This window comes from Eublepharis macularius, chromosome 1 (assembly GCF_028583425.1).
Source record: "Eublepharis macularius isolate TG4126 chromosome 1, MPM_Emac_v1.0, whole genome shotgun sequence".
Lineage (NCBI taxonomy): Eukaryota > Metazoa > Chordata > Lepidosauria > Squamata > Eublepharidae > Eublepharis > Eublepharis macularius.
This window is the reverse complement of record NC_072790.1, coordinates 165,428,351-165,454,097: the sequence shown is the minus strand read 5'-3', so window position 1 is coordinate 165,454,097 and position 25,747 is coordinate 165,428,351. Positions and strand designations below refer to the sequence as shown.

The 25,747-nt window shown below is 42.8% G+C and overlaps 1 protein-coding gene across 2 annotated transcripts in view; it reads right to left on the bottom strand.

Moving 5' to 3' along the window:
* BIRC6 (baculoviral IAP repeat containing 6) overlaps positions 1-25,747 on the bottom strand; it is a 330,219-nt gene that overhangs the window by 175,386 nt on the left and 129,086 nt on the right. For both annotated transcript variants that reach the window (XM_054976787.1, XM_054976793.1), the window contains exons 41-42: positions 10,059-10,213; positions 8,550-8,676 (exon numbers count right to left, since the gene is read on the bottom strand). In XM_054976787.1, the coding sequence (XP_054832762.1) occupies positions 8,550-8,676; positions 10,059-10,213 (282 nt within the window). The remainder of the gene's footprint in view (positions 1-8,549; positions 8,677-10,058; positions 10,214-25,747) is intronic.

The following is a 25,747-nucleotide window of genomic DNA, read 5'->3' as shown; positions in this document are numbered from 1 at the left end:
AGTGACATTTCCTGCGTTCGGGTGAGCAACCAGAAAGGGTATTGCTCGTCATTGAATGGGAATCCAACAGAAAAAGTCAAAACAGATGGTTAATGTTTGTTCAGATCCAAAGACCTGGCCCCTTGGAACCAATGGCTGTGGTTTAGATTGGGCTGGTGGCTCCATTGCAGCAGATAACTTTATTGCCAGTTAAACGAGCCTGAGGAAACTTTGTTTCATAATGCTGTTTTAGGCCAAGAAGCTCCGTCACGTCAGGCGTTTTGGCATGAATCCAATTGGTGGCAGATGGCTTTATTGCCGGGTAAATGAGCCTGAGGGAACGTTCTCTCGTACAGCCAATACGTTGTGGGCAGCAGATAAAAGATCACACTCATCAGTGTGAAGCATTTTTATTTCACCTTGTGAACATTTTTCTTTCTTTAAATGATTCTTGAAACATGAGATTGAGAGATACATGAGTGAAGAAACCGTGGTAAGGGAGAAGAGCTAGGAAGAACTTCTCTCTACGGCGGTGAAAAAAGAACTGAGGGAATCTGGGGACATGCACCCTAGCAACTGCCTTTTGGTGGGAACACTACTGCGCCTGCACAGTACAGGTGAGCGCCCCCCTTAACAGATTTTAAGATAGAAAAATCTCTCTGTGGCTGGCCTGCATGTGCGCAGTCCCAATGTGGGACTGCATAGAAGAACAACGACAAACAGCTTATTACTTTTGCCAAAGTCACAATGGGAGATTGGATTAATACAATCCCACTTTTAGTTCACAAAGGCTGTGATCCTCCATTTCTTTTGGGCAGGGACGTTAAATACAAAATAGTTAAGGAGAAGGCTGAATCCCAAGAGCTGCAAGTGAGAATAAGAAGCCAAGTGAAAACTTCTGAAATGCAGCTCCTCCTCGCCATGCTGACACTTCCCTTCTGAGCAGTCAAAAAAGAAAGGGGAGAGTAGACAGCGCAGGGGGGAGAAGTCAAGCCATGACTTGGATGCACACCCCTTTTCTGTCGATGGTCAAAGTGAGCTGCTGGTGAAACTTGATCTTGTGAGTTACAAACAGCAGTTGAGAACCTGCTCGACTTTGCAAGAATGCAGAGAAGCAGCAAAGGAAGTTAATCCTTTGCTGAATAAATCTGGAGAGAGCAAAATATACTGGGACAATAATTTTTTATACAGAGAATGTGTTCCTAAAAGGAGAGGTTCTGTTTTACATCTGGAAAAGCAAATGGTTCCTGAGATGTTCAGGTGAGAAGTCATGATGTGCCTTTATCTGGACATTTAGGGCTCAAGAGAACTCTTGCTAAGATCAGTTCAGTATTCTACTGGCCTTGGATTTCCAAAGATGTAAAGAATTATATTACCATCTGTGTTACCTGCCAAAAGGTTGGATATGCCTCCAACAATATTAGAGTGCCACTGTAAAAAGTTCCTATAGCTCAAACACTGGTCTCTGAGATTCAAATAGATATCCAAGGACCCTTCACTCCTATCAAGTCTGGGAAGAGATTTGAGTTGGTGATCATTGACAAAGCAACCTGCTTTACTGCAGCTATTCCCCCAAGAAGCGTAACTGCAACAAATGTTGCCAGAGCATTTTTAGAATTCTTCACTTATGGTTTTCCACAATTCACTGTGAGTGACAGAGGAACATCATTTGTGCGTACACTAATGCAGAAGCTTCATGAAATAGCATGGGTAACTCAGAGACTTAGTACAGCTCATCATCCCTAGTCTCATGGAAGTGGGACTTCCTAGTTAAAGTCCCTCCCCATGAGAAGTGGGGAGGGACTTGATCTAGGATGATGAAAGCCTTTTGCATGGAACATCACAGAGATTGGGATGCTTTGCTCTTCTTGGTTAGTGCTTACTGGGAAGCCATTCACCCCTCTCTTGGAGGTCTGTCACCTAATGAGCCTGTGTTTGGCAGAAAGTTGCCTGGCATCCTGAAATGGTTAAAAGCAAGTTGGAAGGGAATCAGGAATCCTAAAATCCCTCAGCCTGTGATGTATTATCTTGCTAATGTGCACTAAACCTTACAAAGAGCATGTCAGATAGCTCATGAGGCTCTGACTAATGCCAGACAAAAGGAAAAGGTTTATTTTGATAAGACTGCAAGGCCAAGAGCATTGCAAGAAGGAGATCTAGCCTTGTTGCTAAGTCTTAAGAGTATCGAGAAGTTAGACCTGCACTGGACCGGGTCGTTTAAAGCTGAAGAGAGAGCAATTATAAAATTAGAGACCCTGAAAGAGGCCTCGTTTGCTAACAGCAACCACCTAAAGAAATTTGTTACTCGTGAGGTGCAACAGATGTCAACTGAGGCCTGGCCAGAAGATGACTGATATTCCTGATTTGCTAACAGATACTGAACATCCAGATAAGCTAGCTCAAATGTATATTGAAACCTTAACTAACCAACAGCATGAATAGTTAATGGATGTTTTGTAAGATTTTTTTATTATTATTATCTACATTAACTAACAATACAGAGGGAAAGAAGGATGTTTTGTAAGATTTTGCTGCATTGTATACTAATTGTCTTGGGAGGACCAACTTGATCAATCATGATTTAGATACTGGAGATCATCCATCCATTAAATCTAATCCCTATCCAATCCAAGATCTGATGTGTGGGATAGTGAGACAGGAGATTGACAAGATGTTGCAAATGGGCATCATTAAACCTTGTATATCTGAGTGGAGCAGCAACCTTGTTATTTGTTCCCAAGAAAAAGCTACATGAGGATGACCGCCCCCCTCCTCCAGTATCGTTTACGTGTGGACTTTATACAGTTAAACAACCTGTGTAAGACCAATCAATACCCCTCACCTAATACTGAGAAGATTTTGGAAAGATTGGCACATGCCAAGTACATCACCACCTTTGATCTTACCAGTAGAGATGTGCAATTTGGCTTCGGGATTCTGTAAAAATTACCAAATTTTACCCAATTCAGTATTACCAAATTAAATCCAGTATTGCTGAATCAATCTGGCAACATTGAATTGAAGTTTACCAAATTTATTTGGTAAAATCTGGTAAACTGTGGGATACGTGGCAGCAATGTTTCTTGCTTCTTGCCTTTTTTAACCTGATGGGAAGGGGGAGGAAGGAGTTGGAGTGAGTCAGAGGCAGAAGGGGGAACAGAGAAGGGAGGGGGAGTATGAGTGGCCAATCCTTGCAGCAGCTCTCCTTCTCTGGCTAATGGGATTCTCAAAAAGGAGAGTACCTTTTTAAAACTGCTGCAAGGAGTTAAATTGGAGGCTTGCCTATTGCACATCTCTACTGGTTTTTTTTAATTAATTTTTTGTTTAATATTTGCTGCTTGTTCTTTTTGTAATTTGGTTTTCTTGCTGAATTTTTTTTTGCTGTGTGTGGGGTGCTTTGGTTGGTCTTTTCTGTGAGTGAGGTGCTTTAATTGGTTTGACTTTTACTGATTGTTATTTTGTTGTTCTTTGTGGGGGGTGCTTCTTTTGCTGTTTTATAGTTCCTTATTCAAAAATTTTTTGGAGGGGGGCATTGTGTTTTCCCCTGTTCTTGTGCTCTGTGTTAATTTTTCCTTGTTCTTTGGGAGAGGGGGCTGTCTTCCCCCGTTGTTGGCTGCTGTTTCTTTACTAGTTGGTGTTTCTGACTTCTGTTGGCATAGAGATCTGGCTTGTTCTCTGTAGATATTTGTTCACTGGTGGGGGGGTGTTTGTAGGGGTTCACTTTTACCTAGTGGTATTTGGGTTGTGTACTTTGGGTTTCCTTTTCGAAGTGTTACAAAGTTTTAAAAAGTGTTTTTAAAGTAGGCTAGTTGTGGGTCTTGTTATAAACTAGCTAAAACTAAATTGTTTTGTGTAGGAATTAGGAAGAAAGAGTTCAGGTTCTAGTAAAATTCTATAGATAAATAGGCCGCCCATTAGTGCACTTACGTAGGATTTCCCTGCCCACCTCTGGCTCCCTTGGAGCTGGGTCAGGCACATTAGAAGTAGGCTTCTTGTTATAGTCTTTCCTGTAGATTTGGGTTCAGGAACAGCTGAAGATGAATTCAGCTGCTTGCTAATGCAGTGCCACCACAAAATTAAACAGGGCAATTAAAAAGAGATTTCTGTGTCCTTCTCCAGGTCCAGAGACACAATTTAATTTTTCTTCAATTTATAGTCCGCCCTCCCCACACAAGTGGGCTCAGCAAAAAGCAAGCTTTTAAACAAGGTAAGCAGATTTTAAAACAGTTGGTCTTCCTGAAGGTCAACATGTGACTCTTCAGTTTTTCAACTCTGGACTTCCCGAGTGAATGAGGTGAACCTTCCTTGTGGCCTGCATCCTCTGGGAGTCTATGAGCTGAGGGAAAACACTCTTCCCATGACGTAAAAGTTAGGTAGAAAATCAGCAAGAGAAGGATAGTTCATTCAGTTGGCACAACAAATGCAGACTGAAATTTGCCTTCTTCCCCACACTGCAAAACCTGCAGTCCATGTTAGCACAAAATTTGCAAGTAATTTAGAACAGAGGCCCCAAAAACACTGTAGTCTTGCCACTGGGATGGGAAGAGTCAGAGAGAGATGTTAAGGAAAGGAGAGAATGTCCCATACCATGTGTCACACAGGAAACCCAGAGAAACACCCAAATGATGCTAATATTAACTAAACTGAACTTTACTCACTGTAGGGATGGGAGGGATTGTGAACCATATAATGTACTGTTATGTTGTTGTAATATTAACTTAACTTTCCTCACTGCAGAGGTGGGAGGGATGGTATAGCTGATGTTATGTTTTTCTATTATGTTGTTCTACTGTTCAGTTTCCTGACTGCAGGGATGAGTTAATTTGTAACTGTACAGTCTTATAACTGGAAGTAAACTGAGGAAAGGAAATGCCCCTTCCCCTTCCAAAACTGATGCAATTTGTAACTTAGCATGTAAAACTGTATTATTTGGCATATATGGAACTGAAAAAGTTGTTCTACTGTTAACTAACTGCACTGTCCTCATTGCAGGGGTGGGAAGAAGGAACAGTGGCTGATGATGAAGGCTGCTACTGTACAGAGAATTAACTGGGTTTCCGAAGTGTCTCACAGACAGTTTCAGCCAGATGGCCGCTAGGGGGGCATGGGATCCATCTTTTGCAGCTGTGCTCAGCAAATGCCATTGTTTTGTGCTTGCAGCTGGGTACTGCTTGGTTCTGTTTTGTGGTGTTTCCTCACTGGATGAACCCAGCGCCTGGCTGCTGTGAATGACACTGGTTCTTTTGGGCTCAACTGCAAGAGCGTCCTTTTCTGCAGTTTGGTTTAGGTGGAATGGATATGATTCTCTATTAGGTCCCTTTGCATCAGTTTTGTGTGCGAAGATGTTCCCCTTGTTTCAGTTAGGTTCTGGGTAGGTCCATTCCCTAGGTTCAGTTTTGTTGTTGGGTGGGGTTCCATTCCCTTGCTTGATTGTACTTCTGGTTGCACGACTGTCCCTCTTTGCTTCAGTCTGGTTTGGGTGATTCTCTGGTGGAAAGTTGTTCCCCTTGCCTCAGTTTGGTTGGGGGGTGGGGGAGGAGGTTTCATTCCCTTCCTTCAGTTTGCTTCTAGTTGCAAGACTGTACTTTGCTTCATTTTGGTTTGGGTGATTCTCTGGTGTGGTGTTGGGACTTCATAGGGAATCATGGGGAGTGGCTGGTCAACCTTGTCAGGGGGCGCTGGGGTTAGGGGGGAAGCTGTCAGTATGGTTCTGTTGGGCTTCCCCAGGGATAAGCTTGCATTTGGGAGTGTGCCCTGGCTGTGGCATCCTTGCCCTGTGCATATACGCCTCCAGGAAAGAACTTGTAAAAGTTCTCATCATTGAGAACAATAGTGACTGGTCAGCCTGCTTAGCAGGTGTTTGGTTTGGGGGGGGGGCTTCAGTTTGTTTCTGTTGGATAGTCTAGTGTGGAGGTTGTATTTGGGAGTGTGCCTCTGGCCATGTCAGCCTTGGTCCATGTGTTTCTGCAGTGGGAGTCACCTTGGAGTTTTTTCTCAAAATAGAAACAAATGGAGTGGGTCCAATCTTCATGAAACTTGGGGGGGGGGGTAATTAGAGGACAGTTTGGAGTATGTCCCCAGCAAATTTGGTAAAATTTAATCCAAAAATGCCCCCCTCAGGTCCCCAGATAGCCCCAAATCATATTTCCTATTGGAGACAATGGCCAAATATTTACCGAATTTGCTTTCTATTGCTGAACTAAACTGGAGAATGCATTTGGTATCTGGGGAATACCGAATGTTTTTTCCAGTTCAATATTATTGAACCAAAACAGCTGAATTTTTTTCCTGTGCACGTCCCTACTTACCAGTGGGTATTTGCAACTACCATTAACTGAAAGAGCTAGACACGGAACATCTTTTTCCTGCATCATGGGGCAGTTTTGTTTTAACCCTTCCATTTGGCATCAACTCAGCCAGCAAGGTGTTCTAAAGATTAATGAACCATGTGCTCCAAGGTGTGGACTGTGCTGTGTCATACCAACATATTACTTTGATTAGTTCCAGTTGGCAAGAACATTTACAACACTCGAGGATTATGTTACAATTAAGAATTCAAGAAGCAGGGCTGACCATCAAGCCTTCAAAGCATCAAGTTGCAAATTGTATATTTAGGCCATCAGATCAGAGGAGGGAAGATTTCTCCTTATGTTGCAAAGGTTGACACAATTGTCAATTGGCCTACCCCAGTGACAAACAAACAAGTTCTTAGTTTTCTTGGGGCATGTGGATTTTATAGAAGGTTTATTCCAAATTATAGTAATTTGGAAGCATCTCTCACAGATCTGTGCAAAACGAGTGTGTCTGTCAATATGCCTTGGTCAACTGAGTGCCAGAGGGCCTCTGAGTCTCTTAAAGAAAAACTTGCTCAAGCCTCAATTCTTAAACCACCTGACTACACTTGACTCTTCATCGTACATACGGATGCTAGTCACTTTGGCCTCGGTGTTATGCTGTTGCAGAAAGATCAAGATGGTTGTCTTCATCCACTGGTGTATCAGAGTCATAAATTGCTCCCCAGAGAGCAAGAAGCTTTGGGAGTTGTTTGGGGTTTAAACAAATTCAAAACTTAACTAAGATGTACTCACTTTTACCTTGAAACAGACCATAGCCCTCTCACATTCATTCACAGAAAAGAATAATAGATACTAACTCCAGAATACTGAGGCGGGCTGTCTTTACATGATCTGTCATTTGATGTTACCCATATTAAAGGGAGGGATCACATCTTAGCAGACTCCCTCTCAAGGCATCACAATGATTCTGATTGAGGTTATGTATGCTGTTTGTAATTCTGATCTGTATTCTGAGCTTTTGAATTGCTTTTATGTAATCCTGTGTTTTATATGACTGTTGCAGCTGAACTATGCTACCTCTATGTTTTAGAAGCTGTTATGATTGCAACTTCTTTTGATGCTAATATCCTGTTGCAGTTTAGGCACAGACAGGTAAGACAGTTGTCTCCACGCTCCTTCTGCATGGGAGGGTGTATAGAAGTTGCTAACCTGAGACTAGATCTTTGAAAGAAAATGGCTGAATTTTAGTTTAGGTTATAAGTGTTGTAAGGTTTGTGGCTTAGCACAGGAACGTGTTTGTCTGAGCTGATTGGGAACACCTGTGGAAATCTCTAAATTCCCTAGAGATTTGACCTTGAAGAGAGTGTTTTCAGAAAGCTCTGTGCTTAACTCCCTAGTTTTCACACAACTGTAATGCCAATTAATGGCTTAGCCCTGATTGGTTCCTGAGTTGCTGGGTGATTCACTGAGGCCTAAAATGATGGCTTCTCTGTTCACTCCGTGTTCATGATAATGATGCAAGTATGCAAGAGAGAAACTGAATGTGTTGTTTTGTTATCCTTAGCATGTCCTTATTCTGAATTGACCAGGTACCAGAAAGATAACTCACTTTGTGATGGATGAGTGAGATATGCAATAACGGAAACTGCTTAGAGATGCTTAGGTAGTTAGCTCTTATGTTTTAGATAGGCAGTTTTAATATTTAGCAACAGTAAGGATTTCTTGTTTTAATGCCTGTTGCCTGAGTATAAGTGCCTCATGTTTTTGGAGACACTCCTTAATTAATAAACTTATATTTTACTAAGCTGGGCTTAGAATTCACGTTTTGTATGTGGGTACACCTCAGAAATGAACCCAAGATTGGAAAGCCTGGCCTTTGGAAAAGGGAGAGCTTTCAGTCTCACCAATAAGTGGAATGTGTCCAGTCTGTCTGATTGCTGGAGTGGCTGTGGTCAGCACCCAGAACTGGGAAGTGAGGTTGTGGTTTCACAGCAGTTCCCTTCAACCAGTCCAGTAGAAATCTTATTCCAAGGGTTTTGCCATCCCTTCTCCCATATAACCCCTCTGTGCTCTCCTTTTAGCTAATCCCTCTGCAACATTGATATATTTACACATAAGGTAGATTCAATATCATGTAATTTAGCACTGAACTAATCTATATGCCTCTTAATACAAGAAAAAATTTACTACTGACTTTAACAAAGAATACCTCTATATTTTAAAATCCCAGCTGAAACTTTGTGCAGAAGCATACAAGTACTGATGAGAGCTCACCTTGATTTAAAGGAATGACAGGTGTCCGATTGGCATTGTACAAGAAAATATCACTGCAGTTGTCTTTAGTCCCAGTGGTCCCAGAATTCAGGCTTAATGTGAGCCATAACTGTAGAAGGGACTCAAGCTAAAGGAAATTGACAGGCAGTGTTAAATAAATTATCAGAGCAGATTAATAATTAAACTAAACATATGAAGCACCATTACATTAAGCCCTTCTAGCTCAATACTGCCTATGACTGACAGTGGATCTCCAGGAACTCAGCAAGGAAAGGTCTTCTTAGCACCTGCTACTTGAACCTTTTAACTGGATTGCCAGAGGTTGATCCTGGAACGTCTGCTTGCAAAGTATGTGCTTTACTTCTGAACCCCTGCTGGCAGTTGAGAACCCAAGAAAGGCAATAAACTGCTTGAAACTTCATCCAAATGTTATTTATTCTATGTTGTAATGTATCGCGTCTACACCAAAGGGATAATAAATAGCAGCAAAGTATTATTTGATTTCTGATATTATAAGTTCCTATCTGAACACCAAACTGGAATACCTATCAACCATCTGTAGACATCCAACTGTAATTATACATGTCCTTTCCATTTTCCCCATCCCCAAGTGACATCTGTATGCTGGGCCCTGTTGAGAACCCCCATTAGTGAAGTAATAAAAACATCTGTAGAGAGAGGCAAGGCCACTATGGTATTTGTATTAAGTCTCTGCAATGAATTATAAGATGGTCTGGTTGTATCCCTCTCTTGTGAATTAGAAAGAAACATAAAGCCTACCCAAGTTGAGTTTTAGAGAATTAGGCTAGCTGGTAGTAGTGTTCATCTCAGTATCTCTTTCATTGTAGGACTTTATTAAGTTAATGGTTTTGCACATTGTATGTAGGCTCATATTTTAATTAGGATTACTTTTATTGGTGTCAGTAACTTCTTTATCTCCAGCAGATGCAGCACATACATTTTAAAAATATAAACAGCTTTTATTACACAATACATTATGTTTCCACTCTCACCATAGCATACATACATAAGCCTGCTACATAAAACATGCCATGAAAATTATTAACTTCTATTTTTCTTTAAAATTACATTATGTTTTTAATGTTTTGTCTTCTGTTACACTCTATAAGCATTTTTCTTTGTTAATAGTAAGATAGTAAAAGCTATTCTCTGGGTTAGCACTGCTCTCTGATTTGGTTACACTGGCTTTAGAATAATATTTTTTGTTCCAAAAATAAACCTACAGTACACCTTTCAAACACCTAGGAAGTACAACACAACTATATAGTTTGGAAATTCACCTCAAAACATTGTACTCTATGTATTAGAATTACTATTCTAATGCCACCCACTGTTATGCTAAATGCTTTTCCTTAGGACTACCTACTAAAAGTCATGGTACACAGTTGTTTAATGAATGGTAATTGCCCTGCTAGGGTATATTCCCCCATGCTCAGAGGCCAATGCAGCAAAGAAGTGCTACCATCTGCAAGACTGATAATTACTTACCTGAACATGATGGACTTGTAGCATGGAGAAGAGTTTGTTGAAACATGCACTTAACATTGGTATGGAGGACAGCTGGATAATAAATTGATTGTTCTGATTTGCTGCATGCAGCCCCCGTAGCAGTGAGTCATCTGTTCCACTAGGAGACTGAGTTACTAAAAAAGCCAAGATATTTTTCAGTTATCAAATGGAAGTTGCAGCTCTTCATTCTACATCACTGAACTCGGTGATGAACTTGACACAACCAATCTGTCCACATGGATCCATGCCATGGTAACATTGAGACTTGACTACTGTAATGTACTGTAAATGGGTCTCCCCTCTAAGTTAATTCAGATACTCCAATTGGTGCAGAGTGCTGCAGCTTGTTTATTATTGGGAGCTAGGAGAAGCATGGACTATTCTGCAGTCAGTCCATCAGCTACCCAGCTCAGTTCAAGGTACTGGTTATCGCATACAAAGCTGTTCATGGCCTTGGTCTGGCGTATCTACTGGACTGCCTCTATCCCTGTGTTCTGCCACAGCAGCTTTGCTCATCTGAACAGGTGCCACCTTGCACATGGGCAAAATCAACAGTTGCCCATACACGTGCATTCTCTGTGATGCCACGCCCCCGCCCCCCATGGAATGGCCTACCTAAAGAGATCAGGAAAGATCACACTCTCCTTGTTTTCTGCAAACAATGCATAATGAATTATTCAAGAGGGCTTTTAATTCAGATAGGAGGGTTGTACTATAAGGAAGAGGTCTTAAAGATATGGATAATAAAGTGACTGGGACTACTTCAATGTAGAGCAAGATTTGGGTCCAGTAGCACCTGTACCCGAAACCTGCTTTTCTACTACAAACAGGGCTACCCCCTGAAGCTACTACAATGTACTCTCTGTTGCTGTAAGTATGATCTTACTTAATAGCATATATGTTTAATAAGTCAGAATTGCTTATGCTCTGTTTTAGCATTTCTTCAACTGTATTAGATTCTTGCTAGTATTAAACCCTTGCAAAAATTTGTATTTATATACCATATTACATTGTTTATTGAAAGGTCTTTAAAATTGACTGTACTGACTCACATTGTGTAAATTCACTTTGAGTTTCAGTGAGAAAGGCAAACTATGAACAACATAAATAAAATTGGATTTTTCAGGGAGCAGCTTGCTTTGATATATTTTCTACGAATATCTCCAGAAGAAAGCTTCTGGTCTTACTCTAATATGAGAGTACTCTGAAATTTTCTGAAATTTAATCAGTAAAAGAAATACATTTGCCAAACATCTTGGAAGTGGCTCACTGAAAGTCAACCCTTAAGTCAAGACTCAGAAGAAACACGTCCTGGCTTTTGAAAACAATGAAAACAAGACCTGACTAAAATTGTCCTTCAGTACTCATTTTTTTCTTGCTACTTAGCTCTTTTCATTTCTTCTACCCAATGAATTGTTAATAACAACAACGTGCTTCTAGACAGCTCTTCTAAACAGATTAGTGCCTCACCCAGAGTGGTGAACAAGTAAGTGTTATTATTATCCCCATAATACAGCTGGGGAGCTGGGGCTGAGAGGAGAGTTAGTCCCCTTTCCCTTGTTTCCTGCTCACCCTAAACAAGCACAAGGAAAACAGAGTTGTACTCACCTGTAGCCAATGTTCATCAAGTTATTCTGTGCAGGCACACATTAGGACTGCACATGTGTAGGCCTGCCGACTGCAGAAGTTTCTGTCACTTCCATAGAGCTCCATTAGGGGGCCATTTCTCCCAGTCACATCCCCGTTCATTTTCCCGCCCAAACGAGCACATGACTACCTGGGAAGAGTGATCTCTTCCTCTCAGTTCTTCTGAGTCACCATTACTTCATACTGGACCTTGCCAGAGAGTTCACAGTGAGCCAGGAGGGAGTGGATGTGTGACTGCACAGAAGAACTTGATGAACAATGGTTACAGCTAAGTACAACCCTGTTTTCATCGTTGTTCTTCTGTGCAGTCCCACACTGGGAGATTACCAAGCTATACAAAAAGAGGAGGCGGGGTGAATCTCTCAAGGCATATTTAATTAACATCAATATGAAGAACAGTAGCATATTAATGAATATCTAACTGAACAGGCACCTGGAAATGTGTGAAGAAAGCTATAATCACATATAAAACTTAAATGTTGCATTGCCTCATAATCCCTTCTCTCTTTTATTTTTAGCCAAAAACAGAGTGTAGTACTGCTCTAGGTATTTCCACATCTTGTGCAGAGTTAACATCTCTAGCACAGTGTTTGACGAAGATGTCTGATGACGACCAAGTAGCTGCCTTGCAAATGTCTGCTATCAGCAAACCTTGCATAAAGGCTGAAGAGGATGCCTGAGATCTGGTAGAATGAACCCTCAGGTGCAGAGGACTGTGGACAGCTGCTTGGTGTTATGTCAACTGAATGGCAGAAACAATCCATCTTGAAATGGTCTGGGCTGAAGCCCTTTTGCCCTAATTTGAGGCCCTGAACGACACAAATAAATGCAGATCTGAATGAAACTATTTTGTTCTATACAAATAAAACAACAACGATCTTTTGACATCTAATGAGCATAGCGCTTTCTGCCCTCGATTGTGGGCTTGGAAAAAATACAGGCAGGTTGATATCCTCAGACAGGTGAAAGGGGGACAGACACTTTGGTAGGAACTGGAGGCTTGGACAGAGGACCACCCTATTCTCATGAAAGTTGAGAAATGGTAGGTCAGTCCTAAGTGCTGACAACATACTCACCCTTCTGGTTGACGTGATAGCCACCAAAAAACTCACTTTCAGTGATAGTAACTCAAATATGCAAGTGGCTAGGGGCTCAAAGGGTGGCAATATAAGGTGTGAGAGCACTAATGACAGGGACCACCGTGGGATCAGTGGGGATTTGGGGGGATAAAGACTGAACATTCCTTTGAGGAATTGGTGGGCTTTTTGATGGAAGAATACAGACTTGCCTTCGATCTGTACATGGAAGGCAGAAATGGCTGCCAGATATACTTTAAGAGATGTAGCAGCCAAACCTTGCGACTTCAGGGTGTGTTCAAAGATCAAAGGCAAAGAGCAACCCTCTGCAGTAGTGGTGTTACTCTGTGAAGCGTTTCCATTTGGAATTGTAAGATCTCCTAGCTGAAGCTCTCCTAGTGTTCAAGAGTTGCACCTACACAGAAAAACTCAAGGTCTCTGTGAATCGAATGCGCCAGGCTGTTAAATGCATGGAGCTCGGGTTGTGGTGAAATAGTGTTCCCAAATGAATCATGTCTGGTGTCTGGGGAAGTGGAATGTACTTCTGTTTGGACAGAGTGAGTAACTTCAGAAACCAAATATGTCTGGACGAAAAAGGGACTATGAGGATGCAATCCTCTAGAGTGGCGAGTCTTTTTCTGTTGCCTACCTTAACTTCTGGGGGGATTTGCTGAGGTTACCGTGTGGGAGGACAGTGTTTGGGGCTCTGTGAGTGGGTAGAGCCTACTGTAAAGTGGTGCCAGTTGGAGTAAGTGTTTCTGTTTGTCTTTTTTGCCTGAGTTGGAGCTGATTGCAGAGGGGGATTGTTACTAATTGGAGAGTGTGTTTTTTGCCTGGGGCTAACTGCTGGTCCCACCCTCTACTGACTGAACCTTGATTTAATTAGGCTCCTCCTCACCAGAGGCACATCACAGCCATCTGGGCTCTGAGAAGGAGAAGGAAAGGGACCTGCAGCTAGAAGAGCACTCTTGGAATATACTTGACAGAAGATGTTGACAGAAGGCCCCTTTCCAGTCACCTGCATGGAGTGTGTCATGTTTGATTTCCTCTCGGAAGAGAAGACAGACTTCACTTGTCAGAAGTGAATGCTGGTCATGCTTTTGGAGGAGAAGATTCAGAGCCTGGAGGAGAGGATCACCACCGTTCAGGAAATCAAGAGGCGAATTTTATTGAGAAGAGCCTGGGGGCTCTGCACAAGCATGAAGAAATAAGCCCAAGAGAAGAAGGAAGAGTCAATCTCCCTTCTGAGCCTCCTCTCAGTTCTGCAGTACAAACCGGAAGACGTGGACTAAGGCGACGCTCTGGTCCACTGGAGCTCAAGAATCGTTTTGAGGTGCTTGAGATGGTGATGGAGACGAGAGTGGAAGGAGAACCACATAAACCTGAGGAGGGAGTGAAGAGGGTATGTGGCCACACGGAAGTGGAAGAAAATGGAAGATACTGGTCATTGGGGACTCTCTGTTCAGGGGTATGGAATGTCATGTGTCCAGGCCAGATCCCCTACACCGAGATACGTGTTGCTTGCCGGGAACCAGAATTCAGGACATTACAGATCGACTGTCGAAACTGATCAGACCAACTGATCAGTACCTGTTTGTGCTGGTTCAAGTGGGAACGAATGACACGGCTGCGAATACCATCAAAAGAATTAAAGAGGACTATAAAGCTCTTGGAAGGCAGTTGAAGACAGTGGCGGCACAGGTGGTATTCTCTTCTATATAAAATGCAAGGGAGCAGACCATATTTGAGGTGAATCATTGGCTGAGGTGGTGGTGCCAGCAGGAGCGCTTTGGGTTCTGGGACCACAGGATAAGTGTCCTTAGAGAAGCTCCAGAATAAGCTAAGGGAGAAAAAGGAAATGGAGAGGAAATGGAGAGGACAGACCTCTAAAGAGGAATACAGGAGGGTTACTAGTACTGCAAATCAGCCACCGGAGAAGCCAAACCTCAGTATGAGCTTGGTCTGGCCAGGGGGGCTCACTACAATAAGAAAAACTTCTACAGATATGTGAGAAGCAAAGGCAAGGTAATAGAGGCAATGGGACTGCTGTTGGGAGTGGAAGGAGAAACTCCGATGGAGGACAGAGAAAAAGCAGACAGGCTTAATGACTTTTTTGCCTCTGTTTTCTCCCTGAAGAACTTGAGCCCATCTAGAGATGGTAGTAGACATGACAGGACAATTGGGGGGCTAGTTGACATTGACAGAGATGTAGTGGAGATGCACCTGGCTGCACTGGACGAATACAAATCCCCTGGGTCGGATGGTGTGCACCCAAGAGTGCTCAAAGAACTTTCTAGAGAACTTGCAGAGCCTGTGTCCAACATGTTCAATACCTCCTGGAGGACTGGGGATGTGCCAGAAGATTGAAGAAGAGCTAATGTTATCCCAATCTTTAAGAAAAGGAAGAAGGACAACCCGGGAAACTACAGGCTGGTCAGTCTGACTTCAGTTGCTGGGAAGATATTAGAGAAGATTTTAAAGGGATTGATCTGTAAGCATCTGAAGGACTGCTTAGTGATCCGGGGAAGTCAACATGGTTTTGTCCCCAACAGATTTTGTCAGTCCAACAAGCTTACTGGGTCGTGGGAACTCTGTTGATGTGATTTACCTGGATTTCAGTAAAGCTTCTGATAAGCTTCCCCATGACATTCTAATAGGTAAACTGGAAGACTGCGGACTGGACTATAGGACAGTTTGGTGGATAGGAAACTGGTTAGAGGACTGCACCCAAAGAGTGGTGGTCAATGGCGTTTCATCAGACTGGAAGGAGGTGTCCAGTGGGGTGCCACAGGGCTCAGTTTTGGGCCCGGTACTTTTCAATATTTTTATCAATGATCTGGATGAAGGAGTAAAGGGGCTACTCATTAAATTTGCTGATACCAAATTGGGAGGAGTGACAAACACCCAAGAAGATAAGAGTTAAAATTCAACAAGACATGAATACTCTGGAGAAGTGGGCAGTTGTGAACAGGATGCAATTCAACATAGATAAGTGCACAATATTACATCTGGGCCACAAAAATACGAAGCACAAATATAGGATGGGGGGTACACTTCTGGGTAGTAGTGTATGAGAAATAAATCTTGGAGTAAAAGTGGACTGTGAACTAAATATGAGCAGTCAGTGTGATGCGGTGGCAAAAAAGGCAAACTCAGTCTTGGGTTGTATCAAAAGGGCCACTGCATCGAAATTGCAGGTCATAGTTCTTCACTATACTACCTTGGTCAAGCCGCACCTGGAGTACTGTGTGCAGTTCTGGAGGCCTCACTTCAAAAAGGATGTGGACAAAATTGAGAGGGTGCAGCAGAGAGCGAGGAGAATGATCAGGGGTCTGGAGATTGAGCCCTACGAGGAAAGGCTGAGGGCCTTGGGAATGTTTAGTTTGGAGAAGAGGAGATTGAGAGGGGACATAATTGCTCTCTTTAAATATTTGAAAGTTTGTCCTTGGAGGAGGGCAAGGAGCTGTTCCAGTTGGCAGCAGAGGTTAGGACTTGAAGCAACGAGCTTAAATTACATGCAGAAAGGTACCGGCTGGATATTAGGAAAAACTATTTCATGGTCAGAGTAGTTCAAAGGTGGAATCAGCTGCCTAGGGAGGTGGTGAGCTATCCTTCACTGGCAGTTTTCAAGAAGAGGCTGGATGAATGTTTGTCAGGGATGCTTTAGGCTCATCTTGCATTGGGCAGGGGGTTGGACTAGAAGGTCTGTATGGCCTCTTCTAACTCTGTGATTTGGCAGATCGCCTTGATCTGGATAGTCCAGGTGAGCCTGATCTTATCAGATCTCAGAAGCTAAGCATGGTCGGTCTTGGTTAGTAATTGGAGACCTTCAACAAAAACCAGGGTTGCAGAGGTAGGCAATAGCAAACCACCTCTGTTAGTCTCTTGCCATGAAAACTCCACCAGGGGTCGCCATAAGTCAGCTATGATTTGAGGGCACTCTCTACCATCTATTTGGCAGACAACTCTAGGTACCAAGAGAACTGTTGGAAATGCATAAAATAGGTGGCCTGCCTGTACATGTTGGAATGCATCCTTGATAGAGAGGGGACTGCTTCCTGCCACAGAGCATCCGCTACCATTGCGAACAGATCCACATCTGAAATACCTCATTGCAAGAATATTGGACTTTGGTAAGCATCATTCATATTCCATTCATGATTGGAACTCAGAACCTTGCTTATCACATCTGCTCTGGTATTGTCCAAGCTAGTAATATGGATAGCACACACAGAAACGTGATGGCAGTAGCCTCTGCACAAAGGGTTAACGATGCCAAGACTCCCTTCTTGTTGAGGTAGTACATTGCCATGGCATTGTCTGTTTGGATCTGAATTGTCTTTGTCCCAGAGCATAGCTGTGATTGTGAGAAGAGCATAACGTATGATTCTGAGTTCCAGTACATTAATATGCAATGATTTTTCCCTATCAGACCATACATTTTGTATTGCAACCTTGCCACAATGCGCATCCCAGCCATGTAACGAATGGCTGGGATGCACATTGTGGCAAGGTGTTGTTAAAGTGATTTGATGTTGTTTTGTGCCAAAAGGGATACCTCTAAATAGGATGCTTTCCCCATCCCATCATTCCAGAGACTTGAGGACTTGTCTCAGGATAGAGAGTTTGTGATTAGGGAGTGTGAGGATGCTTCAAATTTCCTCACAAACCAGTTCTGCAAGGTACCCATATTCAGCCTGGCCCAGGGTACTATTGCTGTGGTAGCTGCCATAAGCCTCAGTAACCTCTGTATTTTCCAAATGGTTTGAAAGTGTTTTCTTGAAAACATGACTATCATCAATTTAATTGCTTGTGTCTTATCTAAAGGCAGGGAGACCCTGAAACTTACGGAGTCTGAGATAGTATCAATGTAGATCACTTTTCCAATAGGTTCCAACCTTAACTTTTTCATATTAATCACTAATCCCAACCTTGGGCATGCTTCACAATCAGATTAATATCATTTGTTAGCTGATCCCTAGATAGAGCAGTGATGAGCCAATCATTTAGATATGGGAAAAGGGAACATCTCCAAGATCTAAGGTGAGTTTCTACTGGTGACATATACTTGATGAACCACCTGGGTGCCACTGAAAGACCAAAGGGCAACACCATGTACTGAAACACTTTCAGAATATTTTAAGCAGAATTACACTAGTCTAAGCCCATTGATTTCAATGGGCTTAGACTGGAGTAACTTTGCTTAGGATTGGACTGTTCTGGTATTGAAAACAAGTATTTTCTGTGATCCTTCCTAATGGAGATATGGAAATGCGTCAGAATATGCATGCAACATTTTACCATATGAGGTGGACTTGTAAGGAATCATGAAAATACTGGATAAAAATACATGAAGAGATGCAAAAGATTCTCAAACTCAGATCTGAATTAGATCCGAAAAGCATGCTCTTAAATATTTTACGAACAAATCTGAGAAAAGAACAAGGAGATCTCTTCTGTTATATGGTGACAGCAGCAAGAGTATTATTCGCGGGAAAATGGAAAACCAATGCTTGTCCTGGTCTCCCAGAGTGGAGAGATAAAGTTTATGAATATGCTTCAATGGCCAAACTAACTACTTACCTATAAAATAGGCCAATAGTCGACTTATAGAAAAAATGGAAGGATTTCTCTGCTTATCTAGGCTAAATTAATTGATACAGTAGCTTAGAGGGAGGGAAGTGAAGAAGAGTGAAGGAGAAATGTTATGTATCTAGGCTCAGGGAAGCCAAATATGTAATAATTACTTTATTAGCTTAAAGAAATTTAAAGGTACTGCTTGTTTTATTCCAAAGACTTTTACAAATGTATCGTTTATATATTTAGTGGTTGTATAAGATGTATAACTCTCAAATTATAGTTTACATTAGTGGCCAAAACTGTGGAAACCTTTTGAAAAGTGCATTTTTGAGGTTTGATGGCCCATAACACCGTTTTTGGAGTAATACCATAAAATTATATATCAATGGAAAGATAATTTAATCAAGAATGTAATGCAACAAAGGTTGTTCATTTATCTGTATTCTAGCAAATGTTATAGCCAAATAACCAGGAAAAGGAAGCACAACTTGCTAAGGTTGATATGAAGTAGCTTTCCTTCATTTGAATGTAGCCATTCAACGTAATACAATTAAAGAAATGGCACAAAGAGTTGACTGGTCACCCAGAAAGCGATGTAAAATAGCACTATTAAGTGAACAGGGCTACAGTTATGAAGAAATTAGAAGAAAAATTGGTGGGAACTTAACCAAAGGTGGCATTTCTAAATTTTTCAAGAGGTATAAGGCAACTCAGTCACTACAAAACCAGACTGGTAAAAGATGCACACAAGGGATGATAGAAGAATTGAGAGACTGCACCTTAGGTGACAGAAGAAAATCATCGGGGTGTATACAGAATGAAATGGCACAATTCAATGTGAAGTTGAGTGCAAGGACTGTTTGGCGCAGCCTGGAGGAATTTGGTCTTAATGCTAGAATTCCACAAAAAAAACCCATTGTTATCTCTCAAACAAAGGTTGAAAAGATTAAACTGGGCTAAAACCCATGTTAACTGGACAGCGAAAAAATGGGACAGTGTTATTTGGAGTGACGAGACCAAAATCTCCCTGTTTGGTAGTCATGGCATAAAATACGTGAGAAGAAGAATCGGAGAAGATTTGCATCCTGATTGCATTACACCTACCGTGAAACACCCAGTTAGTGTTATGATATGGGGTTGTATGACATCAAAAGGTGTGGGCAGAATTTGCATGATAAATGGCAATATAAATGCCCAAAAATACATAAATGAAATACTTGAGCCCAAACTGAAGCCTTCCACATGTGATCTTTTCCAAGATAATGAAGCATTTATATTTCAACAAGATTCATCTCCATGTCATGTTGCTGCTGTGAGCAAAAAGTGGTTTCAAGATAGTCATATTCCACTGTTGGAATGGCCTGGGAATAGCCCAGACCTTAACCCCATCGAAAATCTATGGAGCTGACTAAAGAAACTGGTTAGTGACAAGCAACCCAGCAACAAACCGCAATTAATGGAAGCAATAACTCAATCACGGTTTCACATTATAACAGCTGCAGAACTAAAAAACTTGGTTCACTCCATGGGAAGGCGTTCTAAGGCCGTAATTAAAGTAAAAGGTTACCCAACCAAGTATTAACTGACATGGTGAGAATTGTTGTATAACTCATTTTTTCTATGTGTTTAAATTTTCTTCTTTATAACTACTGTTCTAAAAAATTTTCCTTCATAAAAGTTATTGCATTACATTCTTGATTAAATTATCTTTCCATTGATGTATAATTTTATGGTATTACTCCAAAAAAAAGTGGTGTTATGAGCCATCAAACCTCAAAAATACACTTTTTCCAAAAGGTTTCCACAATTTTGGCCACTAGTGTAATTTAGAATATGTATAACTTTTATACTATGCACTTACTTTATTCTATTTCTTTTCTTTAAATAAAATTCTTAAATTAAAAAAAAGGGGAGGGAGAAAACAGCAAATCAGCTGTTAGCCTCCAAGAAAGGCAGCACAGATGACAGAGTTACTATCCTAAATTTGAGATATAGATTTAGATCTCTAAGATCTAGTACAGGGTGAAGGCCCTCACCATTTTTAGGGACTAAGAGAAACCTGGAGAAGAAACTGCATTTGGTATCAGTGCCCTGAGCCTCCTGAACGTCCCCTTTTTCTAGGAAGGACTAGATTTCCTCAGCTAATTCGCATAGGGAATTATTTACAGCTGCAGCAAGCAATATACACCTTGGCAATTCAGTGAACTCAAACCCATAGCCATTTCTCACTATGGCTAAGACCCAAGAGTCAGATGTTATTGTTTCCTAACTCAGGGAAATAGGCTGTCAATCTGTCTCTGTACCAGATTGTATTTGAGGAGCTTATCCTTCGTTTTGGGATACAATGAATACATAGCCAATTCTAGCGCTTTTACCATCCTGGACATTCTGGCGCCTCGCACGCCCCACGTCTGCCAGGGGGTGTCCAGAGAGCCAGGCACCAGCAGACAGAGGCAGGCATGTGGGTGGCAGGAGAGGTGCTGGAGAGCTGAAAGAGAGAGACAAGGGCGTGTGAGGCTCGGGAAGAGAGCCGGGGCATGCAAGGCGTGGGTAGCTTCCTCAGCCGCCCCACCCCACCTCCTGCTAGATCTCATGCGGATCTCCATTCTGAGACAGGGCGGGAGCGGAGCCACAGAGGCCCGAAGGGGTGTACTGCTGCCGCTGGCAGGTGAAGCAAGCACAGGACATGCGAGGCATGGGAAGCTTACTGTGCTACCGCCGGCAGAAGCGCTCCCAACTTTCCAGGCTACCAGAAGCTTTGCCAGCCGTCGATGAAACGGCGTAAGAGGGCATGGAGTGGTGGTAACTAGGGGTGTGCACTTCGGGAATCCGATTCGGGTTAAAAACCTGAATCGTGCCCGATTTGGAAAGATTTGGTATTTCTTTGGAAATATCGACACAAAGCTTTCCAAAGTTCGAGAACTTTTGAAATAAGACATTTTAAACAGAAGAGAGAAGTGACTTTACCATTAAGAATTTATATCTATTTTAATCTAAGCTTGGATTATAATATAGCAGAAGAGGGGTGAAATTTAGAACTGATTTTTTTAAAGAATAAAATAAGGAGGTTACGATAAGTAATACCTTTATCAGAGTATATGAATAAGGGAATAGTTAAACAAATATACTGATGGGGCATACTATATATACTATTATGTTGGTAGATCAGATTGTATATTATATAATGAATGTGCAGTATGGTGCTGTGTGCGATGTCACATTGGTGGCAGGGTGCACAGTAGGGGTGTTAATACATATTATAATGACAATAGTATATTTGATAGAATATATGTTTAAAAGAAATAGAATATGTTTAAACTAAGACTTTTGTTATATATTATATTATATTATATTATATTATATTATATTATATTATATTATATTATATTATATTATATTATATTATATTATATTATATTATATTATATTATATTATATTATACTGGTCTGCTATATTGAGGGGTATAAGATTTATACTATATTGATAGTATAATTGATAGATGTATATTATACTGATAGAATATTTGATAGTATAATTGATAGAAGCATGCTATATTGATAGGATATTTGATATATATGATAGAATACCTGGAAAAAAAAATTAGAATGTGCTTAGACTAAGGGAATTATCAAGTAATAAGAGGGGGTAAGGGTTGGAAAGCTGTTGGAAGTCGACAGAGAGGGGGGAGGAAAAGGGTGGGGGATAGGGTTAATTAGATATTGAGGGAATGTATGTATTGAATTTGAAAAGTATACTCACCAATAAAATTTTCTAAATAAACAAAGCGATTCGGAACACTTCAGAAAGCTTCGGGGCAGCCGGGAGCATTACTTTGCCAGCTGTTTGCATTTGCAAACAGCCAGCAAAGTTCTGTAGCTAATTCAAGCCTCCCGCACTTTCTTAGGAGAGAGGAGGGGGGAGAAGGAGTGAGTGACTCAATCCAACCTCCTCCTAACCACTCCCATCTTGTAAAAAAGGCGGGAAGCTTGAATAAGCTTCAGAACTTTGCTGGCTGTTTGCAATGCAATGCAATGCCAGCAGCCTGCAAAGTCTGCTGAGATTCCTGCCTAATTTACGGGTTGGGAGGGGTGAGGAGGGGTGAATAAGTGCAACGGGGAGGAGGGAGGGGTTCAGGGAAGGGAGAGGGGAGTTAGGAGTGTCCAATCCCACAGCTGCATTCTCCTTCCAGTCAATGGATTCTCTAGAAGGAGATGCAGCAGGGGATTTAAATTAGAAGCTGGCCTTTGGGCCAGCTCCAATAAGTTCCTGTGGCCTAGTGAGACTGGAAAGACTCCCACTGTTGCTGGTAGAGCCTCTCTGTCTCCATTTTGGCTGCCCTGCTGGAGGACTTCACCTGGAGGATTCCTGCCTGCCTGCCTGCCCATTGCTGGACTGCAGGACTGGTAAGAGAGTGATTGACTCACAAGGTTTTCTCTGGGGGGGATGTTTTTTGTTGTTTGGATGGGTGGGGGGGAAGGGGAGGGATTGTTTTTAAAAAGTTGATTTAAATTAATCTTTATTTTTGGGGGGGAGGGATTCTCGCATCTTTTTGTGTGTCTGTGTGGGAGGGCCTTTGTTGGTGTGTTAGCAGCTTCTGGATGGGGCATTAGTTTGGGGGGGGGATCTGGTATGGTGTTAAAGGTTTAAACTTTATAGTTTATAGCTTGGGCTTTTATTTTCCAGGTGTTGGTGTAAAGGGTTAGGGGCTTGACTGGGGGGAGGGAATTTTCCTGTTGTTTCAGAAGTTTGCTGTTAGGAGTTAGAAAATTCACTGTTGGGAGTTTGAAGTTTCATTTCTGCTTTTGGTGAGGGTGGGGAGAATTGTTCCTTGTTTGAATTGGTTTTAAAGTTTATTGTTGAGTGTTTCAGTTCTGTTCCAGCTGTTTTGGGGGGGAGGGAACTGGTATTGTTTTTAAGTGTGTGTGTGTGTGTGCGCGCGCGTGTGTGTGAGTTGTAGGTAGGGTTCAGGTGGGGGCTTGCTTGTGGGTTGTGATTTTTATTTGCTGTGTATTTAAGTGGTTGGGCCTGAGTTTTTAATTTCAATTAAACTTGCTTATCGCTTCTTTGCTCTGTGTGTGTGTTTGTGTGAGTGAAAGGTTTAAAGGGTTAAGGGCTTGAGTGGGGGGGGGAGGTGCTGTTTTTAAGTGTGTGTGTGTGTGTAGGGGAGTTGGGGTTCAGAGGGGACTGGCTTGGGGGTTTAGGTGGTTTAAACTGTTGTTAGTTCTTGTATTGCAAATTTTAAACTTGTTTGAGTTGGTGTTCATCATAGTTTGAGTTTTACAGTTAAGGTTTGTTGTTTGCTAATTGCTACTGTTGTTGGTCTTGTTGGGTTGTTGTTTGTGCAGTTATAGCAGTGTTTGTTAAATTTTGTTTCCTCATAAGTACTTTAGATTTAAATGGTGTGGAGTTAGGTAGGCTAGTTGTAGTAGGCTGCTGTCATTGACTTATGCAATGCTGTCATTGACTTATATTGCCCTCTGAAATGTTAGGGAACGATGATTAGTTTTCCCCAATAAGTAGGCTTCAGTAGGAGAAGATATAGGTAGACTTAGGTTTTGTTCAAATTACACACACACACACACACACAAATAGGCTGCCCATTAGTAGTTCCTCTTTAAGTAGGGTTTTCCTGTCCATCTCTGGCACCCTTGGAGCCTGGAAGGACATAGAAGTTGTGTGATAGGCCTTCCTTTATATTGGGGTTTAGGGCAAGCTTGATTCCTGAAGAGGAATTTAGCTGTTTGGTAGGTTTAGGTTCCCAAAAATAAACAGGGTTGTTTAAAAAGACATTTAACAGACCATCTCCAATAGTAATAGGGCCACAAGAAAAAAAGACTTAAAAATAGGTAGATAGATTAGATATTTGAAAAAACTTTGTAACTTTGGGGTTTTTATTAATCAGGTATTAGCTTAGGTTTAAGGAATGGCTGATAGGAAAGCTGAGAGGGGCCCTGGGGGAAAGGCAAGTGGTAAGTCTAGAGGGGTGGAGGGGAGGAGGAGGGGGAGTACTGCAGCTGTCCCCCCATCTGAGCTGCGGCCCTCCCCTACGCTGCTGCTGTTCACCAGCCTGGCTTCTGGTGACAGGAAGAGGGTTCACAAGGCCCTCTTTCCTGAGGCAGCTACTGGAGGGCCACCCCCAACCCAGGTGTCTGAGGGAGGGGCTGGCACTGGGTGGGGGCCTGCTGCTGAGGCTCCACCTCCTCCAGTGGTTGAGACCCAGCTGCTGGAGGAGGTGCAGAATGTGGTGTCTCCTGGGATGGACATGGGACACATGACTTTTTCTGCGTTCCCACTCACCCCAGGAACCTGGTGGATGTTGGAGGAACTGCAGGAGGAACCCCCTGCTGGGCGGTCCTCCCCTGTTTTCTCTGAGGCCAGCAGCAGGCCTCTCACGGCTGTGCAGGAGAAGAGGATGCTGGAGGAAGAGACTGTGGTGGAAGAGCCCACATCTCAGCCCCCTCATTCTCTGCCATCCCCAACTGCCCAGCTGAGAGTGGGACACAGTGTGTCTGGCCCGAGCACCTCACAGGAGGTGTCTGTTGGGTGGCCCCCAAACGCCTCCTGTGTGCGGCGTGTGGCCCCCAATACCTCCGATATCTGGAATCACTTCTAGAGAACAGACGACCCCCGGTTTGTCCAGTGCCGGCATTGTAGGCAGCGCATCAGCCGTGGCAGGGATGTGAACCATCTCTCCACGTCTGGAACGAGGAACCACTTGAAGAAGCAACACCAGGCAGTGCTTCTTCAAGGGGAGAGTTCAAGCGGCACCACATTAAGGGCACTTGCGTCAAGCGGGACAGGAACCTCACCCAAGCCAGAGATGCCCTCTGTACGCGGGTGCGGTGCAGGCAGGCCAAGAGGGGATGCCAGTCATCAGAGGGTATAGGCAGGGGACCCAGCCCTGTGGGTCCCTCTCACGCCCATTCTGAGCAGGCTCCCCTGGCGGCCACCACCGGAATGTCCATGTAGATGGAGATGCTCCGGCGGGTCCTCGGCCCCTGTGGGATCATGAATCGTGTGAGAGAGGATTCGGCGGAGGAGGTCAGAGACTAACTTGCAGAGCCCTGTGAGTTGCTGTCCATCGATCCGCTGGGCTACTGGGCCAAGGAGGCGATCTGGCTGGACCTCTCCTTCCAGGCACAGCGTCTCGTCTCATGCCCTCTGATGAGCATGGAGAGCGAGTGCGTCTTTTCTTATGCAGATGACATTGTCAGCCCACACTGTTCTCGCCTTCTCCCACGGAGAGTTGAGCAGTTGGTCTTCCTGAAGGTCAACTCTCATCTCTTCGATTTCTCAGGAGTGGACTTCCAGAGTGAATGAAGTAAACCCTCCTTGTGGCCTGCATCCTCTGTGAGTCTAGGTCC